Raw genomic sequence first — 19,398 nt, 5'->3', positions numbered from 1 at the left:
GCTGAATACCATCTCTGAATCCCATGACTGCACTGTAGAATATGATGACATTTTGTGACCGTTGGAAGTGATTTACAGGCCATAATGCACCTTTTCCAAGGCTCCTGTAACTTTGAACAACCGTGAAGCGAAGACTTACTTATAAAGTCATTGAAAGAAGTTAATATCCCCTTGGAAAGTTTTTTTATTTTGCTTCACAATGCCGTCCCCTTTTTCTTTCTTTTCAATGCTCAGTTAGCGGAGCCTGATATTTCTCTGGAGTTTTTAATGCTTGTGTAATTAACAGGCCTCAAGGGCCTTTTAAGGTGTATATATTTTTATATAAAATAAAGCCTCTTATTTGAACGACTTTGCTAAAATGAGTACGGTTCTAATCCCTTTGTGGTGGTTTTAAATATCTGTATTCTGAAACAAAGGAGGCCGCGGCCTTGGTTTCCTCTCAGCCATGACAACCTCTTACAGTAGAGCACTTTGGAAATTTCATGAATATCTAAGCATTGTTAAATGCCAAACAATTGCAAGATGTGCAAAACTATGCTTGGGGGCTGTTCGCATTCTGGTTTCCAGGCAAGAAGTCTTAAATAATTTCATTTGGGTTTCATCCCCATTCAAGCAACCCTTTCTAAAAATGGGCTTGGATAAATTCACAGAGGGAGGGTAGTTTTAGGAGGACTTTTGGGAAGTAGGCCTTCCCAAGGTCGTCGAGGGGGGAATGAAGGATCAAATGGTGGAATGTATGTCTAGATGAGGCTCTTGGGATCAGAGGAAGGGACATATGTGGAGATAGGACCCAGGTGTGGCTGGAAGGGACATGAGAGTGAGGAATATGAATTCTGATAAAAACATTTTCTCTTGTCTTCATTTCTTTGCCTTGACAATGCTACTTTCTTGTCTCTCTCACTCAGTGGTGGGATTCAGCCAGTTCGCACCTATTTGGGAGAACCGGTTGTTAACTTTCTAAGAAGTTCAGAGAACCGGTTGTTGGAAGAAATCTCATTTTGTTTTTTTCCACTTTACAAAGCTAATCCTGTAAGGAAGGCAGGAAGGAAACATTCTGGTGTAGTTTCTAGCCTCATCTTTATTGCCCTGCTTACAGAAACTGCCTCTCCGGTTAACCCTGATTACCTTGTAACAGCTAAGGCAAAGCGCCCATCAACCTGAGTGACGTTAAGTTGGCCACGCCCACCCAGTCACATGACCACCGAGCCCCATCTACCCAACTGGTCATCAGGGCAGAGAACCGGTTGCTAAATTATTTGAATCCCACCACTGCTCTCACTGCAGAGATTGCTACCGCAGAAATGACCACGAAACGTCTTCGGACAGCGCTGGCTCTTTGGCTTTGAAACAGAGATTAGCACTGCCCCCTAGAGTTGGAAACGACTAGAACATATGTGCGAGGGGAACCTTTACCTTTAGCTTTAAACTATATCTAATCTATATTATCTATCTATCTATCTATCTATCTATCTATCTATCTATCTATCTATCTATCTATCTATCTATCTATCTATCATCTCTATCTATCTATCTATCTATCTATCTATCTATCTATCTATCTATCTATCTATCTATCTATCTATCTATCATATCAATCTATCTATCATCTATCTATCATCTATCCATCCATCTATTATTTATCATCTATCTATCTATCTATCTATCTATCTATCTATCTATCTATCTATCTATCTATCTATCTATCTATCTATCTATCTATCTATCAAGAGCTGTGCTAACTGATTCTTAAAAATGTTCCTCCTTTCTCCTTTAGGCTGTATGTAGATGGTCCATTTGGGAGTCCTTTTGAAGAATCTTTCAGTTATGAAGTCAGCCTGTGCATAGCCGGAGGCATCGGAGTAACTCCATTTGCAGCTATCTTCAATACCCTGCTGTATGTAAGCTTCATCTCATTAAAGTTGCCCCCATGTCACCCCAAGATTGACCCAGAGTCTTCTACCAAATACATTTTGCAGTAAGGAGATTCCTCCTGGAATATCAAAACCCATGATTTCTATTCAGCAACATTTGCAGATCGGGGATATTAAATCTGTGTAGAAATTTGAAATCTTGATGCAGGGGAGATCCAGTTGGCATGACCTCCTCAAGCAGGGGCATTTGCAACAAACTCCAGCTGTCCCCAATGAATGACTTGAAAACTTGAGTTTCCACTGTGGGAAAATAAAACGGAAGGAAGGAAAGGGGTGAAGGGAGGTGTAAATTGTTCACCAAACAATTTTATCTTGCAATTTTCCTTGGCAGTAAACCAGGGGTGTCCAAACTTGGGAACTTTAAGACTTGTGGACTTCAACTCCCAGAATTCCCCAGCCAGCTATGCTGGCTGGAGAATTCTGGGAGTTGAAGTCCAGAAGTCTTAAAGTTCCCAAGTTTGGACACCCCTGCAGTAAACTCTATTGCCAGCAGTTTTCCCTAACATACTAATCAACATAACAAACTAGAACTGCACATATATGGATAGAAATACATAGATGGGTAACCAAGTGGTTTTATTCAAGCTTTATCTGATTTGCTGCTATCTGCAAGAGCAATTCTTGTAGTAAACCTGAAGTATTCATTTGTATTTGTTAATTGCATTTCTGGCCAGCGTGAAGCCCCAAAAGATCTGGGCACTGAATAATAAAAATGAAAGTTAGTGCAATAAATGTAAGATGCAAACTATTGTAACATTCCCCCACATAGCTCAAACCGAGGGCACCACTTCAGAGATGTTAGCAAAGTAGGAGCTGCATCTACCTGTAGAAGAGGCAATTCCTAAGTACAGTTAGGAATTCTACTAAGTACTTAGGAATTCTAAGTACCACCATAAGAACTCAGGAATTCTACTAAGTATTAAGTAGAAGATATTTCTGAGGACAGGATAGGACAGAATAAAATAGAATAAAGCTGAAAGTGACCTTGGAGGTCATCTAGTCTAGAAGATCTCATGGAATGTAACAGATTCTTTACTGATAACTAGGCTGGGTAACAGGTTCTGGCTACCTCCTTGCCTGGTGCTGCACTATATAGAAATTTAAAAGGAACAACTAAGGATTTGAATTGGCCCCAGCACTTAGTGGCAATGATGGGGCAACTTTAAAATAGGTATCCTTCTAAACTGGTGGTGGTGTTCCACTAGCCATCTGATTGTTGCCTGGTTATCAGCTACATCTTCTCAACACAATGTCTCCAAAGGGATTTTAAGGAGCCTTGGTGGCGCAATAGTTAGAATGCAGCATTGCAGGCGAACTCTGCCCACAGCCTAAGGTTCAGTCATGAGAGGATCAAGGTTGACTCAGCCTTCCATCCTTCTGAGGTTAGTAAAACGAAGACTCACATTGTTGAGGGCAATAGGCAGACATTGTAAGCTGCCCAGTGAGTGCTGTAAAGTACTATAGGGTGGTATATACGTCTTAAGTTCTAATGCTATTAAATTGCTGCTTGATTTTGAACTATTGATTTCTTATTGCCTCCCTCTCCTCCCCCAAAAACGTGGTTCGTGTGTGAAGGGATGACTGGAGCCACTACAAATTCAGAAGGCTTTACTTCATTTGGGTGTGCAGAGACATCTTGTCCTTCCACTGGTTTGCGGATCTCCTCTGCAAATTGCATAACAAGGTAAAGAGTGAGTGAGTCAGAATAGAGCTGGAAGGGGCCTTGGAGGTTGTCTAGTCCAGCCCCACTGCTCAAGCAGTAGAACCTTTACCAGTGATGGCTAATCTTTTTCTACTCACACGCCGAAAGTGTGCTTGTCCACACCCATAATGCAATGCACCCCACGCCCCCATGCATACATGCTCCCCCTACACATGTGTACTCCCCCCAGTCTCCCTTGCACATGTGTGTGACACACACACACACCGCACCCTGTTTTGGCCTAGCAGGCCTCCCTGAAGCCTCCTTGGACCAAAAATGGGCCGCGGGAGGGGGCGCACACACACCATGCTCCCCCCTGAGTATGAGAACATGACCCCTACGCATGCATGCGCATCTTCCACAAACATGGCAGAGACTCAAAAAACAGCTGGCCGATGGGAGATGCGCCCACATGCACAGTGGAGCTGAGCTGGGGGACAGCTCGCATGCCCACAGAGGGGGCTCCATGTGCCACCTGTGCCATAGGTTCGCCATCACAGACCTATACCATCTCAGACAAGTGACTGTCCGGTCTCTTCTTAAAAACCTCCAGAGATGGAGCACTTACAACGTCTGGAGGCAAGCTGTTCCACTGGTGAATTATTCTGTTAGGAAGTTTCTTCTTAATTCCAGGTTGCTTCTCTCCTTGATTAATTTCCATCCATTGTTTCTTGTCTTGCCTTGTGGTGGCTTTGGAAAATAAGTGGATCCCCTTTTCTTTATGGCAGCCCCTCAAATACTGGAATGCCGCTATCCTGTCCCCCCTAGTCCTTCTTTCCTCTGGACTAGCCAAACCCAAATCCTGCCACCATTCTTCCTATATTTTGGTCTCCAGAGGCCCTTAATCGTCTTCGTTGCTCTTCTTTGCACTTTTTCCAAAGTCTCAACATTTTTTTTCTTAATATGGTGACCAAAGCGGGATGCAGTATTCCAGGGGTTGCCTTACTAAGGATTTATAAATTGGTACCAATACTGATTTTGATTCTTTGCCTCTGTTTATACAACCCAGGATTGTATTAGCTTCCTTGGCAGCTGCCTCATATTCAAGTGACCGTCCAGTAGGACTCCAAGGTCCCTCTCACAGTTACTGTTTTTGACTTCCCCATAGTGCCATAATAAAAATAATTGACGATTGTCTTAGAACTGGTGGTCAGATATCAGGGATGGACTACATCAGTGGTGGGTTTCAATTTTTTTTAGAATCTCTTCTGTAGGTGTGGCCTGCTTTGTGGGAGTGGCTTGCCGGCCATGTGACCAGGTGGGAGTGGCTTGCCAGTCATGTGACTGGGTGGGCGTGGCCAACTTGTAAAATGTGGTGAAAATCACTTAAAATGTTCTTGCTTAGCAACCAAAATATTGGCTCAGAAACTCTCGCATTTGAAGCACGCAAGTCTTAAAGCTGTCAAGTTATAAGACCCTTGCACCCCTAACCCTTTAGAAAAAAAACCCAGGGGTGTTCAAACTTGACAGCTTTAAGACTTGTGGACTTCAACTCCCAGAATTCCTCCTCCAGTCACGTTGGCTCAGGAATTCTGGCATTGAAGTGTGCAAATCTTAAAGCTGTCAAGTTACAAACCCTTGCACCCCTATCCCTTTAGAAAAACAACCCAGTGGTGTTCAAACTTGACAGCTTTAAGACTTGTGGACTTCAACTCCCAGAATTCCTCCTCTCGCTCTTCATCTTGATGATGTGCGGACGGGCGGAGGGAGGGAGCTGGAACCGGTTCTAAATGGCACTGTAGATTTGTGGAACCTCTTCTATAGAAGAGGTTAGAACTGGCAGGAACCCACCCCTGGACTACATTCAGTTAACTTTTTGAATTGGCATGTTTCATCTGCACAGTACTCTGAACCAAGGGGGGAGGTATTTCGATAACATACTCAGCCTCCCCAAGCCAGTTCAAATCTAACTAAAGTTGAGCCCTAAATATTGTATTACACTTAGCATTTTGTGTGATGCAGTCTTTAAGTTTTTAATTATACTGGTTAAAAATGCAGTGGGATCTCAGTTGATATGTTTGTTCTGACCTAGGGTTCCCAAGATCATGAAGCCAACTCCTCGTCCTGATAAAACTTCTTTTATTTAGGTTAAAGGGAATCCCTCTCCAGCAAAGTCCCGGCCAACAGTCTTTCGTGAGATTTCACAACTACAGTCTTTTATCAGGCTTGGAGAGCTGCCAGGGCTGATATCTTCTAAACTCCAAGCTGTAGCAGCAATTACTTGGCAAGAAGTCAGGAACAGATCTTCACTCTAATGAATTGAACTAATCGTCTCCTGCAAATTCTACTCCCCTTTCGCTCCTCTTTATTCCCTATGGGAGGGGCCATTCAGTGCCCGCCTGTGCCTTTACTCCTGTCAACCCTTGTTCTTCAGCCGTTTCCTTCTCCTGAGAGCTCTGTGCATGCGCACACTGGGAACAGGCTTTAGCTGTTCTTCTGCCCCACTGATCTCCGACTCCAAAGGCAACTGACAACTGTCGGATGGCCCTGGCCCCATCTCTGCCTCCGACACAAAGCCCTCATCAGAGCCTTCCCCAGACTCCAGGACTGGCCCATGTTCCTCCCCAATCTCCTCACTGTCTGAATCTGCCACCAGCTCCGGTGGCCGCTGGTGGGCCACAACACTTTTGGACTCCATAGACAAACCAACCCTGTCTCTTGGAACTCTTGAAAGCTGGCTTTGACCTGTTCAGGATTGGCTGAACAGAGACCCAGACATAATTTGTTCCAAAAATGTGTTCCTAGTCCTTTTGTGTGGCTATGTTCTTTTTAGCTACGATTCCTGGTTCCATCTCTTGACTATTGTTTTGGACACTTGGTTCTTGATTTTTGGCTCCTTTCAGACAGCTGCCCAATGGCTCAACTTTGGCGGAGAGTTGGATTGTATGGAGAAGATCCATATCTCCTCCTTCCCACAGTCTCATCACAATGGAAGAGCCAAATTCCTTGGCTAAGAAAAAACAGAGCCGAGATTTTAAATCTACACACTTGCTGTCAAGATACAACATTGAAACACGATAGATTGGCCCTCTAAATCTTTCTTGAGAGTGAAATTAATGATAGTAATAGCTTTGTTTCCGCAAATAAGAACATATGCTAATTCACTTATTATTATTTTCTTCCTCTTTTTCTACTTTTGCACTAGCTTTGGCAAGAAAACCGACCAGATTTTATCAATATTCAGCTGTACCTCAGTCAAACAGATGGGATACAGGTATGTCGCAAAATACAGTTCGCAGCTGACATGGTGCTTCAAATACTTGAAAAAAACCTATGTCTGATTAAGATTCGGAGGTTGCCTTAAGCACCATGGATCGTCCACTGATGCTGAGAGCTTGAGAAATGAAAATGAGCCGAGGATGAGTATTCTGCTGCTTAGGTTCATTGGTGACCTAGTGGAACAATGGAAAATATGTAGGTGGCATGCAGAGCTCGTATTCAGACGGTAGTGGAAATCGCAGGTGGGCCTGCCTCCCCCCCTCTCCCGCCGCAGCTCTATGCCATCCTATTTAGGCACATTTTCAAGCCATGCATATGCATGCAAGCTGTGTGCACAATCAAAGCGCATGCACGGAAGTCCGAGAGCATGCGTGGACATGCATGCTCACATTTGCGAACCAGTAGGGAAAGTAATTGAATACCATCCCTGGTGACATGCTACCTTCATCCAGGAATGGTTGCCTGTGGCTGCCTGTGGACCCCTTCAGCAGCAAAATGATTTTCAGCAAAGTAATTTTTTTTTTGCTTTCGTTTTAAATCACCTAGATTTAAATTCTTTTACACCTAAAAGAATCAGTTTGGTCTAAAGCAGGGGTGTCAAACTCAATTTCATTGAGGGCCGCATCAAGGTTGTGTTTGACCCTGGGGGCTGGCCAGGATGGGCGTGGCCAGCATGTCATCTCTCATGTCGGAGGTGCCTGTGGTGGCCTGAGCACTCTGCCAACGAAAATAGGCTTTGGGGCCCATTTTTGGCTCTGACGGCCCCCCTGTTTTTGGCTGCACATGGCCCCCCAGGAGCAGAGGTAGGTTCCTACCGGTTCGGCTGAGTAGGTAGTAACATGGCTGGCCACGCCCCCAAACCGGTTCTATCGGCAGCGCCATAGCTGCTGCCATCTTGTTTTTTGCTTCTGCGCATGCGCAGAAGCATTTTTACCTACTGCCCATGCACACATAGCGCCGAAGCGTGTGCACGCCCGAAGTACGTCCCTGAATGAACCTGCAGTAGAAGAAACCGGAACCTACCCCTGCCCACGAGCTTCGTTTTCACTGGCAGAGGGCTGCAGGAGGCCATCGTGATCGAAAACGGAGCCTGGGATGGCTCCGTTCAGCCTCTCAAGCTCCATTTTTGCTGGCAGAGGTCCTGCCAGCCCGATATAAGCACCCCGTGGGCCGGATCCGGCCTGCTGGCCTTGGGTTTGACATCCTTGGTCTAGAGATTAGGGCACCAAGCTAGAAACTAGGAGGTGATAAGTTCTATTTCTACTCTTAGGTATGAAAGCTATCTGGGTGACATTGGGCCAATCCCCAGGAGAATGTGCATTCTAATCCCGCCTTCTGCATGAGAGCCATATAGGTGACAACCTCAGACTTAATGTCAAGAAGTGTGCTTTCCGGATGCAAACTACGGGTCAATACTTTGTAGTTCTGAAAAAAGTAGACCCTGCACTCGTGGGAAAATGCTAGGAAGGAAAAAAAAATGCTTTCATTATATCTTCAGTGCCTGACCTTAGATTCTCGCCATCCTGATCCATACTGTCAGAGTAAGCTTTTAAGGAAGGCAGCAATAAGTAGTCAGCCAACGATAAGAGCCCATCCAGTGGTGTGGAGAGCTGTCACTCAGAACAGGGCTTTTCGAAATGTGTTGAATCCACAGAATCCAAGAGTCCTGTGTGAAATTAAACTGCCAAAGTTCCGTTGAACTTTGCTTCTTGAAAAGAGGTTCTCGAGTTTTTTTTTAAAAAAAAATAGAAACAGGTTCTCTAGCCTAAAAAAAACTTTAAAACCCCCTGTTCTAGATTATCTTGTCAATACTTGGAAGCATTGGCACAGAGGACATCACTAACCACTGAAGAATTGGGTGACTCTTCAGTTAGACCAGTCTGTAGAGATTCTCAGTCATTGAAGTCATGGTTGTCCCAAAGGCAAAGGCTTTTTCAGGAGGCAACTGACACTTCTTGGATGAGAAGTGAAACGTCTTCAAAGTAAAAAACCAGAAAGTGCAGTTGCCTCCCGAAGAACCGCCTTTGGGACAACTGTGACCTGGATGACTGAGAATCTCTACAGATTTTTGGCTATACAATTTGGGATGAAGTCCCTTTGAATGATGTGGGAGTAGGAATGGATTTCCAGAGGGGAAAAATTGCAGACTAAAGGAACCATTTACACTACTAAGGTGACCCTGAGGACAGAGATAAACCTCCAAGTGGCCTCAACGACCCTCTAAAAAGATGGCCAGCTCTCTGCAAGGAATATAAATCCTTCCAAATTCCTCACTATCCTATCAGACCTGAAGGAGCTTCTTGAATGAGAAGTGAAATGTCTTCAAAAGAACAAAAGAAGAAAGTCTAGTGGCCTCCTGAAAAAAGCACCTTTGATACATTTAGATCGGTGTTTTTCGATCTTAGCAGCTTTAAGATTTGTGATCTTCAACTCATAGAATTCCCTAGCTGTTCTGCTATCTGGAGACTATAACTTTGTTGCTTGTATCCTTATGATTTATACTGATATTGTTTCCTGATTGCTTATTTGTACCCTGTGACTGTTGCCTTATGATTCTTGACAAATGTATCTTGTCTTTTTATGTACACAGAGATCATATGCACCAGAGACAAATTCCTTGTGTGTCCAATCACACTTGGCCAATAAAGAATTCTATTCTATTCTATTCTCTATCCTATCCTATTCTAATTCTATTATATTTTTTCTTCTGTTCTGTTCTATTCTATTCTCCATCCTATTCTATTCTAATTCTCTTTTCTCTTTTCTATTGTATTCTATTCTATTCTAATTCTCTTTTCTATTCTATTCTATTCTATTCTATTCTATTCTATTCTACATGCTATTCTATTCTATTCTCTATCCTATTCTATTCTAATTCTATTATATTTTCTCTTCTCTTCTCCATTCTATTCTATTCTACATGCTATCTATTCTATTCTCTATCCTATTCTATTCTTTTCTATTCTCTATCCTATTCTAATTCTATTATATTTTCTCTTCTCTGTTCTATTCTATTCTATTCTACATGCTATCTATTCTATTCTCTATCCTATTGTATTCTCTATCCTATTCTAATTCTATTATATTTTCTCTTCTTTGTTCTATTCTATCCTATCCTATCCTATTCTAATTCTATTTTCTCTTCTCTTCTCTGTTCTATTCTATTCTATTCAGATGAATCAAACTGTGCATCAGTAGTTTGAGTTGTCCGGATGATATTCAGGTCAGGTTCTTAGCTTGACATGCAAAGTGGAGGCTGCTTGATCGGCAGCAATCTTGCAAAATACACCAAAGGGAATGTTTTGGGCTATTTTTTTCCCCCCCTAGAAAATAATTGGCGAGAAATACCAAGTGCTGAACTGCCGGCTTTTTGTTGGACGGCCGCGATGGAAACTCCTATTTAATGAAATAGCCAAGTATAACAGACAGTAAGTAAGAGTCCCAACTTGGTTTATGCAGCAGCTTGAGGAATGGGTGTGAGGAGGGGGTGGGGGGGTTGCTTTAATAAACTGCATTTGTATGGAAATGAGTCTGGGTTTAACACATTCGTTTAATGCCAAGGCACCTGATGCTAGCTGTTATCTAATATGTTGCATCTTGAGAAATGGAGTTTTAACAAAGACCTGTCAGCTTCCACGATCAAAGTGCTTCATCTTCCCAGTTAACCAGGCAGCTGGTAGAGGGGAGGAAAAAAAGAAAGAAAAACGAAACTCTTCTGTTTCAACATCCGTCCAAGGTGTTGCACTTTCTGCTATATTTCCATACCTTGGCCTTGTTTGCAGTCTGCGTTGCTTTGGCTCTGGCACCTGTCTCGTCTGCTGTTATCATTTCTTCAAGGAAAAGATCTGCAATCCGTGGGGAAATTTTCCGGCACAGATCTCTTGAAGTGAACGGGAGCTGATCGTTGACAGCCCTTTCCCCTTTTAGGTGGGACTTGTGAAGGAGATGCTGGTTATACAGTATTATCTTTGGAAAATAAAATGGTTGCTGCCCTTGCATTCTCTCATTCTGTCCCAGAAACACAAAAATGGCTGTGTGTGTGTGTGTGTGTGTGTGTGTGTGTGTGTGTGTGTGTGTATTTCAGCATAACTCTGGAACGCCTCAAGCAACTTCAACCAAACTTGGTACACAGGTCACTTACTCTCTGGAAACAAATACTATGGTGGATAAGGGGATACCCCTAACACCCATGGGGGGGGGGGGAGAGATGTTCTGTTAAGATACAGCCTGTTGTGCCTTAAAATAGCTTCTACTGTACAGTGCAGTGGAATTGCCATAGTAATGGCTTCACAGTACTCCACAAGGGGCTCCCTCTGGTAAGTGGGAAAAAATCCAACATTAGAAATTGCAGCGATGTTCATGGAAGGAGGGTTGGGATAAATAAAAACCTGGGCAACGCCGGCTTAGTGTCTTGCTCAATCAGGTCTAAAGGCTATCCAATCCAGCACTCTCTTTCCAACAGCAGCCAAGCATACGTCTCTTCTTGGTCTTTCGGATAACAGAATACAGAGTTGGAAGGGACCTTGGAGGTCTTCCAGTCCAAGCCCCTGGTCAAGCAGGAAGCCCTATACTATTTCAGACAAATGGTTCTCCAATCTCTTCTTTAAAAGCCTGAAGTGATGGAGCACCCACAACTTCAAGGCAAACTGTTCAATTGATTTAATTATTCTGTTGGGAAAATTCTCCTTCGTTCTAGCTGTTAAGTTAGTAACAGGATTGCTAAGTGAATCTGGTTTCCCCACTGACTTTGCCTCCTCAGAAGGAGACCACATGGTGACCCCAGGACAGTGCAACTGTCATAAATATGAATCTGTTGCCAAGTGTCTGAATTTTGATCACGTGACCCTGGGAATGCTGGAACAGTTGCATGAAAAATGGTCATAAGTCATTCTTTTCAGTAATAACTTCAAAAAGTCTTTAAATGAACGGTTGTGTAATTCTCTCGGCCCTAGTTATCCTCCCTTTCTCCTCATTGGACTTCTCCAGGCATGTTAGATCTAAATACCTGTCCCCTCAAATCATTGGTATCAGAACTCTTAATAATAACCAGGACTGGAAGTGAACTTACAAGGAACAAGTCTTGGAGTTCTGACATTTATGGGGAAAATAGTTTGTTGGAAGAGATGTCCATTTGGGTTCAGTTCCAAGTGGGGAGAAAGACACTGGAAACATGGTGGAAAGATGGTTTTAATGATGGACAGGATCACATGCTTTGAAGATGTTGGGCAAAGAAGAAAAAAAAGGGGGAAGAGATTCTGAGAGTGCCTGGGTTTTATGCCCTCTCTGGGCTTTTGAATTTGAGCTTGTATTCTGATTGGTTGTCAGACTCCCATGTGGCCATGCAGGAGCAACTCTGTAGGCTGTCCTGAGTCCCAGCCTTGGTTGAGCCTTGCTGGGTGATGTAATCTTCCCAGGTGCCACATGGTGAGATAGGTAGAGGGCTAATCCTATGTCCTGAAGGCCATGTCTTAATCCTATCACCCTGGAGCTGCAGGAAGCTGCTTTGTCTTTAAAAACATGCTTCTCCTTTTCTCATCTGCCTTTTTAATGTTTCCTAGCATATTTCATTTTTCTAGGAGAGGGGTGGGTGCTAACTTCCTACAATGGTTTAAGTGACAAGATGTGAATTCCAACGAGTATTTGGGGCTCCAAGAGGTGTGAGATTATCATTTGCAGCCTTTCCAGGTGACTAGCTGGGAAGGTGTGTCTCAGAACATCTGGAGGGCGCAGGTGAGAAAGGCTGTTTGGCACACTAATGCTGCTATCTGCAGGTAAGTAACTAAAGGAGCTGTTAAAAGAAGGAATTGGTTGGAAGATTGAATGCACTACCCTCTCCCAAGGGTCCAATTTATATATTTGCAATTTCTCTGAAATGATTGGATTTCCGTTTGTTGTTAGTCAGGCTGAGAGATCCAGCACAAAAACATCTTTTGTGTTTACAGGATCTTTTCAAATGAGGAAAGACTGCCTTTGGTCTCAAGAAATGAAGGTGTTGTGGGTTTTTTTAAATTTTTTTAATGCGTCTTGTATTCCCGGCTGAAAACACACATGGCAAGTAGATTTGTCTGCAAACCTCTTGTCTAGAAATCCAATCATTTAGAACCATTCACCAATTCCACCTTCCAGCAGTGAATTTGTAATTCGTTAATTGCGCGTTGTGTTTCCCTTGCACCTCATCTCAGAATGAGAGGCACGGAAGGGTTGCAGTAGAGATGTTTCCTCAGTGGGAGACTGATCCGCAAGGCTTCTCGTAGCCCTTGGACAGCTGTTCAAGGTTGCAGGTGCTGCTTCCATAACACAACTGTAACATCTGTTGCTACAGTTAAGGTGCTGCTTCCATAACACAACTGTAACTTCTGTTGCTACAGTTAAGAGGCAGTCGTTTGCACAATAGAACTGATAGAGAATTTTGTTTCACAAAGAAACACAAGGGGAGGTAATATATGCAGGTTGTCCTCCACTTATGACCGTAATGGAACTCCACATTTATGTTGATAAGTGAGATAGCACTTAGACTTATATCCTGCTTTATAGGGCTTCCCAGCCCTTTCTAAGTGGTTTCCAGCTCTCTTTCCAGCCCTCTCTAAGCGGACCTATGACCATAATGGAGCCTCAAATTTATGTTGATAAGTGAGATAGCAATAGCACTTAGGCTTATATACTGCTTTACAATGCTTTACAGCCCTCTCTAAGTGGTTTACAGAGCCAGCTTATTGCCCCCAACAGTCCTTATTTTACCCACCTCGGAAGTAAGGAAGGCTGAGTCAACCTTGAGCCTGGTGAGATTCGAACTGCCAAATTGCTTAGAGAGGGCTGTAAAGCACTGGGAAGTAGTATATAAGTGCTATTGCTATTTCTATTGCGGGTTGAATCTTAGTGATCTGAGTAACCCTTTCCGGGTGTATAGGCCATTCAGGTGTGGATCGATGTTCAGCCTATACTGGAAGAGCAAGAAAGATGATTAGGGGCCTGGTGACTAAAGCATGAAGAACACTTGCAGGAATTGGGAATGTCCAGTTTAATGAAAAGAAGGACCAAGGATGACATGATAGTAGGGTTTTTTGTGCGCACCGAACTGGCAGTAATGCCAGCAGCAACCCACTACTGTGTCCGCGGTATTTGTTTCCCGAGAGTAAGTAGTCTGTGTTGGTTGAAATCGCTCAAGGCGTTCCAGAGTTATGTTGGAACACACAGACAGCCATTTTTATATAGATAAATAATAATGATCTCCAGGTGAATCTTGGCAGGAGATTGAAATTTTGATTCTTAAGAGCTCATTAATCACCGTGTAGAACTGATCTACAGAAGTGGTAACTGGTGCCATCTTCATATCATCTTATTTCAAAATGACAGTAACGATTAGGAAGCGAGAAGAACATCTGGCACAGATGCTGTCACTATGAAATGTTCCTGGCAACATTAAAAGGATTATTAATTGTGACTCTCCCACAGGAGATTATAGATGGGCACAAGACTTGTGGTCGGTCCCGTCAATCCAAGATCAGCCTCGTCAAGCACCAGACCGATTAAATTAATTAGCCACCCAGAGGAGCTCTAGAAGACTAGACCCATCTATGAGAGACAGATGCCAACAATCAATGGATCAACACCCCCAAAAAAATATATCTGGACTAGTTTTGTGATGAGAATCTCTTTCTCCCAAAGAACAAAGAGCTATGGAGACCAGTCAGGCATGAGAACTTTTGAGTGATAAGTAATAGTTGCAGGCTATGGTTGCTCCAAGCAGCAACCGCTGTGCAAAAGGCAAATGTTGTCTTGAGGTCACACCAAATATATAATGGCTTTCAAACAAATATCTTGTGCAACCAAAGTTGGAATGATGTGATTTGGGCAATCAAAGAAAATAATAGAGCTGGGATGGATGAGCTGGGACTGTTAAAATGATCAAGGGACTGGATATACATATGTACACACACACACACACACACACACACACGGGAGGGAACATACTGCTTCCCTTTCGCCTTTCAGCCCCACTCCAGGAGCCTTCCAGGCAGTCGCTTACATCACAAACCATTTTGTGTTACATTTTTGCTGATAAATATAATGAAGGGAAACTAGTATAGATCTATTTCAAGCTATTTAGCTCTCATCAGCTAGCCATACTCTTGCTGGGATTTGAACTTGGACTGTTTTTACATATTAGGCAGTTGCATTGACCTCTAAGCCACAAGCTCTCCTCCCTTATCAGCTGAGCCAGGGGAGTTTGGGCACACCAGGTGCTTTGACAAAAGGGGAAAAAAACCACTTAATTACTCACCTGGCTCAGCTGCTAAGGGAGGGAAGCTTGTGGCAACAGTGCAGTTTGTTAAAACGCTCTCAATTGTGCCTCGGTCAAAAGTGGCCAGAACAGAAGGAGAAAGATATGCTCTCCTCATCCAACCCAGGAAATGCAAACACTGTTAGGGAAGAGCTGTTTTCACCTGCTTTCTCCCATACAAACTATGTAAACTAAGCTGCCTGTTGGTCCTCTCTCCCTCCTTGGAATCCAGACTATATTCCACCACACCTGTTAGCCTTTACAAGCCAGTGAAGGGAAGGAGAAGGGTGGGCTCAATGTTATTATTTTTATTTTTATTTTTTTCATTGATGACTTTGGTAATTCTCTCCTTGGTCTCTGCAGGAAAACAGTTGGCGTTTTTTGCTGCGGCCCTCGCGGAATCTCCAAAGCTGTTCACAGACAAAGCAACAGGGACAATCCTTATGGGACAAGGTTTGAATACAACAAAGAGTCATTTAGCTGAGAGCTTCTGGGGCTTTCCAAGAACTGCTTGAAGACTTGAGTGCAATTTTTTTTTTCTGTTAATCACTTGTACCAAAGCCTCTTTTTTTTCTTTCTTGCTTTCTCTTTTTCCTCATAATTTATAACTATTTAAATCCAGGAACGTGGTGGCTCAGTGGCTAAGGTGCTGAGCTTGTCAATCAGAAAGGTCGGCAGTTCAGTGGTTCGAATCCTGAGCAGTGAGTTCCCGTTACTTGTCCCAGCTTCTGCCAAGCTAGCAGTTCGAAAGCATGTAAAAGTGCATGTAGAAAAATAGGAACCACCTTTGGTGGGAAGATAACAGCGTTCCATGCACCTTTGATGTTTAGTCACATGACCACGGAGACCACAGCTATCTTTGGATAGCGCTGGCTCTTCGGCTTTGAAATGGAGATGAGCACCGCCCCCTAGAGTCAGGAACGAGTAGCACATATGTGCAAGGGAAACCTTTACCTAACTCCAGGAAGCATTAAAAAAAATGAAATACACTGCTTCTGGTACACACAAAAAATAAATGAAATGGAAGTCATTATAGTCATTGGCCGTCTGCCCAAATTACACAAAGTCAATTAGAGAAGGAGATTTGCATCGTTGGCTGCTTTTTTCAGAACAAATCTCTGGGACTGTTGAACTTTCCTCAAATCCCAGGAAATAACATGGCTTGATGGGACAGGAGATTGGCGCCTGTAATGGAAGTGAAATTCTTCCCCTTTGCTGGCAGATGAATAAAGCAACTTGAAAATAAACCTTAAACCTTAAAATGAAGGCAAATCTGCTACAGCTTCAACAGGAGAAAATAAAGAGCTTCCAATATTCTCAGTCGATTACAGTTAATTAGAAAGGGATCAAATATATCCCAGAGGCAAGGCCAGATTTAACATACGTAAGCAAGGCAAAGGATTTGGGGAAACCCAAATAAGAGGGATGCTGTGGCTAAGACGCTGAGCTTGTCGATCAGAAAGGTCGGCAGTTCAGCAGTTCGAATCCCTAACACCGCATAACGGAGTGAGCTCCCGTTACTTGTCCCAGCTTCTGCCCACCGAGCAGTTCAAAAGAACGTAAAAATGCAAATAGAAAAATAGGAACCACCTTTGGTGGGAAGGTAACAGCGTTCCATGCCTCTTCGGCAGTTAGTCATGCCGGCCACGTGACCACGGAGACGTCTTCGGACAGCTCTGGCTCTTCGGCTTAGAAACGGAGATGAGCAACGCCCCCTAGAGTCAGGAATGACCAGCACATATGTGCAAGGGGAACTTTTACCTTTACCTTTTACTTTCGAAACCTATGATGGCAGAGTGTGTCGGTAGTCCTCGACTTACGACGGTGCCTTTAGTGACCGTTTGATGTCCAGCCTAACTCCTATCAAGCTCAGCCACTTCATATCCAGCCTCACAACCTTTCAAAATAATCCACTCTCCAATCCTTTAACTTAATGCCTGAAATCCCTTTCCATCATCCTGGCTTCTCAGGAGGCATCCTAGGGCTAAGCCAAACAGTCCTACTTCAGTTCCAAGTGAAGATTCAGGGACAATCGGATTCACTTTGAGCTGCTTTGAAGTTGAATTTTAAAACGGGGGCCATCCATAAGGCATCATTCAGAAGTCTCAAAACTGCAACTCTATCATTGGCGAAGAGGAGCGGCAAAATGAACTGAAAACACAGGTAGTCCTCAACTTATGACCACAATTGAGCCCAGGCTTTCTGTTGCTAAGCAAGGCCCCTACGTGAGCTTTTCCTCATTTTATGACCTTGCTTGCCACCGTTGTTGGTTTTTTAAAATATTTTTTTCAAAATTTTATTTAATACAAACATACCATCTTTCATTAAACAGTGCGCCGTCTAGGTACGAATATTTGTTGCAATAATTATTACAATTGCAGCCATGTTCTTTATCTACTCTTATGTTAATACTAATACCTAACCTACTATTATAACAATCCCCTTCTTAATGTGTTTAATTTTGTTAATACAATTTCCCTATTTCACTCCTCTGCTTTCATTTCTAATTTTCGTGTTTATTCTCCAACCATTGATAAAAATAACTCCCACGTACTCTAATAGTCAGATTCTTCCTTTTCTCTAATTGCAAATGTTAATCTATTCATTTCTGCACATTCTAATATTTTCTTAATCACGTTCTCATCCGTAGGGGTCTCTTCCCTTTTCCGATTTTGTGCCAATACAATTCTAGCTGCAACTATTACACGAATAATCAAATTGCTTGCCACCGTTGCTAAGTGAATCACTGCAGTTGTTAAATTAGCAACATGGTTGTTAAAAGTGAATCTGTCTTCCCTGTGGACTTTGCTTGTCCAAAAGGTGACCACATGACCCCCCCCCAGGACACTGCAAATGTCATAAATATGAACCAGTTGCCAAGAATTTGCATTTTGATCATGTGACCACGAGGATACAACCATCATAAGTGTGAAAAATGTTCATAAGTCATTTTTTTTCAGCGCCTCTGAAACTTTGAATGGTCCCTAAGTGAACTGTTGTAAGTTAAGGACTACCTGTAGTAGATTCTTTAGGAAGTGACCCTAACAAGTTTCAGCTAAATATCTTCAAGAAGTTTATCAAAGTATATCTCTTTAAATATCCCCTTTCTACCACCTTCAAGGAAGAGCTAACAAGGATGAGGAAGGGATAACAGTTTCCAGATTGTTCAGAAAAGGACCCACATGTTGGAACCCGCCAGCGGAGCTGATGGCAAACTCAGACAATGAGGAGTTTGTGGAGGAACATGGGCCAGTCCTGAAGTCTGGGGAAGGCTCCGATGAGTGCTCTGTGTCGAAGGCAGAGCGGGGGCCAGGGCCGTATGCCAGTTATCAGATGCCTTCAGAGTCGGAGATCAGTGAGGCAGAAGAACAGCTGGAGCCTGTTCCCAGTGTGCGCATGCGCAGAGTTGCCAGGAGAAGGGAACAGTTAAGGAACAAGGGCCGACTTGGGAGTAAAGGCACAGGTGGACGGTGCATGGCCCCTCCCATAGGAAATAAAGAGGAGCAAAAGGGGAGTGGAGTTTGCAGGAGACAATTAGTTCGCTTCATTAGTGTAAAGATTTGTTCGTGACTCTCAGAGACTCCTTGCCAAGTATTTTCTTGTACACCGTTGTGTTTGGAAGATATCGGCTGGGCAGCTCTCCAAGCCTGATAAGGTCTGTGGTTGTAAATTCACCTTTGAAAGACTGTTTGCCGGGACTTTGCTGGATGTGAATGAGAGGGATTCGCATTAGCTTAATAAAAAGGGTTTTTTTGTCGGGACAAGGAGTCTGCTTCGTGATTTGGGGAAGCCTAGGTCAGAACTCCACATTGGGGGTGAACAAAGGGACAAGGGCCACGTTCTAATTTAAAAATAAATACTTTAATCAGCATTTAGTCAGCTCCTTTGTTTTTTCACTTGCTTTTCTAAGCTGAGCGTCCAGCATCACGTGGGAGAATAACCAGTTGAGTCCCTCATGATGTGCCATGTTAGAAGAGTTTGTATATATTGCTGTTGCTCAAAAGCAGAGGTTTGTGCAGAGAACACGACAGGAAAAATAAATGTGTTAGCTAAGGAAATGACAGGTATTAACCAAGGGAACCTGTGTTAGTGACAGTGAAAACCTGATTGAGATCACCAAGGGAAGAAGGAAGAAAGAATTATATTCCTGCATTTTTGCTGTCCAACCTCTAGCCTCAAATCTGCACCTTTTGCTTGGCAACTTGTGTGAAGTCAGTAGAGGAAAGGTTGAGAGGGGATGGAGTTGCAGCTAAATAGTGTCATCA

General features: G+C 43.3%; 1 protein-coding gene across 1 annotated transcript in view; it reads left to right on the top strand.

Moving 5' to 3' along the window:
* Positions 1-18,997, top strand: part of NOX4 (NADPH oxidase 4) — a gene marked incomplete at its 5' end in the record, with an annotated part of 109,290 nt that extends 90,293 nt beyond the window's left edge. The window contains 5 exons of the mRNA XM_081952371.1: positions 1,775-1,894; positions 3,507-3,615; positions 6,779-6,847; positions 10,180-10,280; positions 15,497-18,997. Coding sequence (XP_081808497.1) covers positions 1,775-1,894; positions 3,507-3,615; positions 6,779-6,847; positions 10,180-10,280; positions 15,497-15,617 — 520 coding nt within the window. The 3' untranslated portion in view covers positions 15,618-18,997. The remainder of the gene's footprint in view (positions 1-1,774; positions 1,895-3,506; positions 3,616-6,778; positions 6,848-10,179; positions 10,281-15,496) is intronic.
* Positions 18,998-19,398: the final 401 nt, after the last annotated feature.

The sequence above is a fragment of the Natrix helvetica genome (genome assembly GCF_964273705.1).
Source record: "Natrix helvetica genome assembly, chromosome: 4".
NCBI lineage: Eukaryota > Metazoa > Chordata > Lepidosauria > Squamata > Natricidae > Natrix > Natrix helvetica.
Note: the sequence above shows the minus strand (reverse complement) of the source record. Positions and strands in the feature narration are given on the sequence as shown.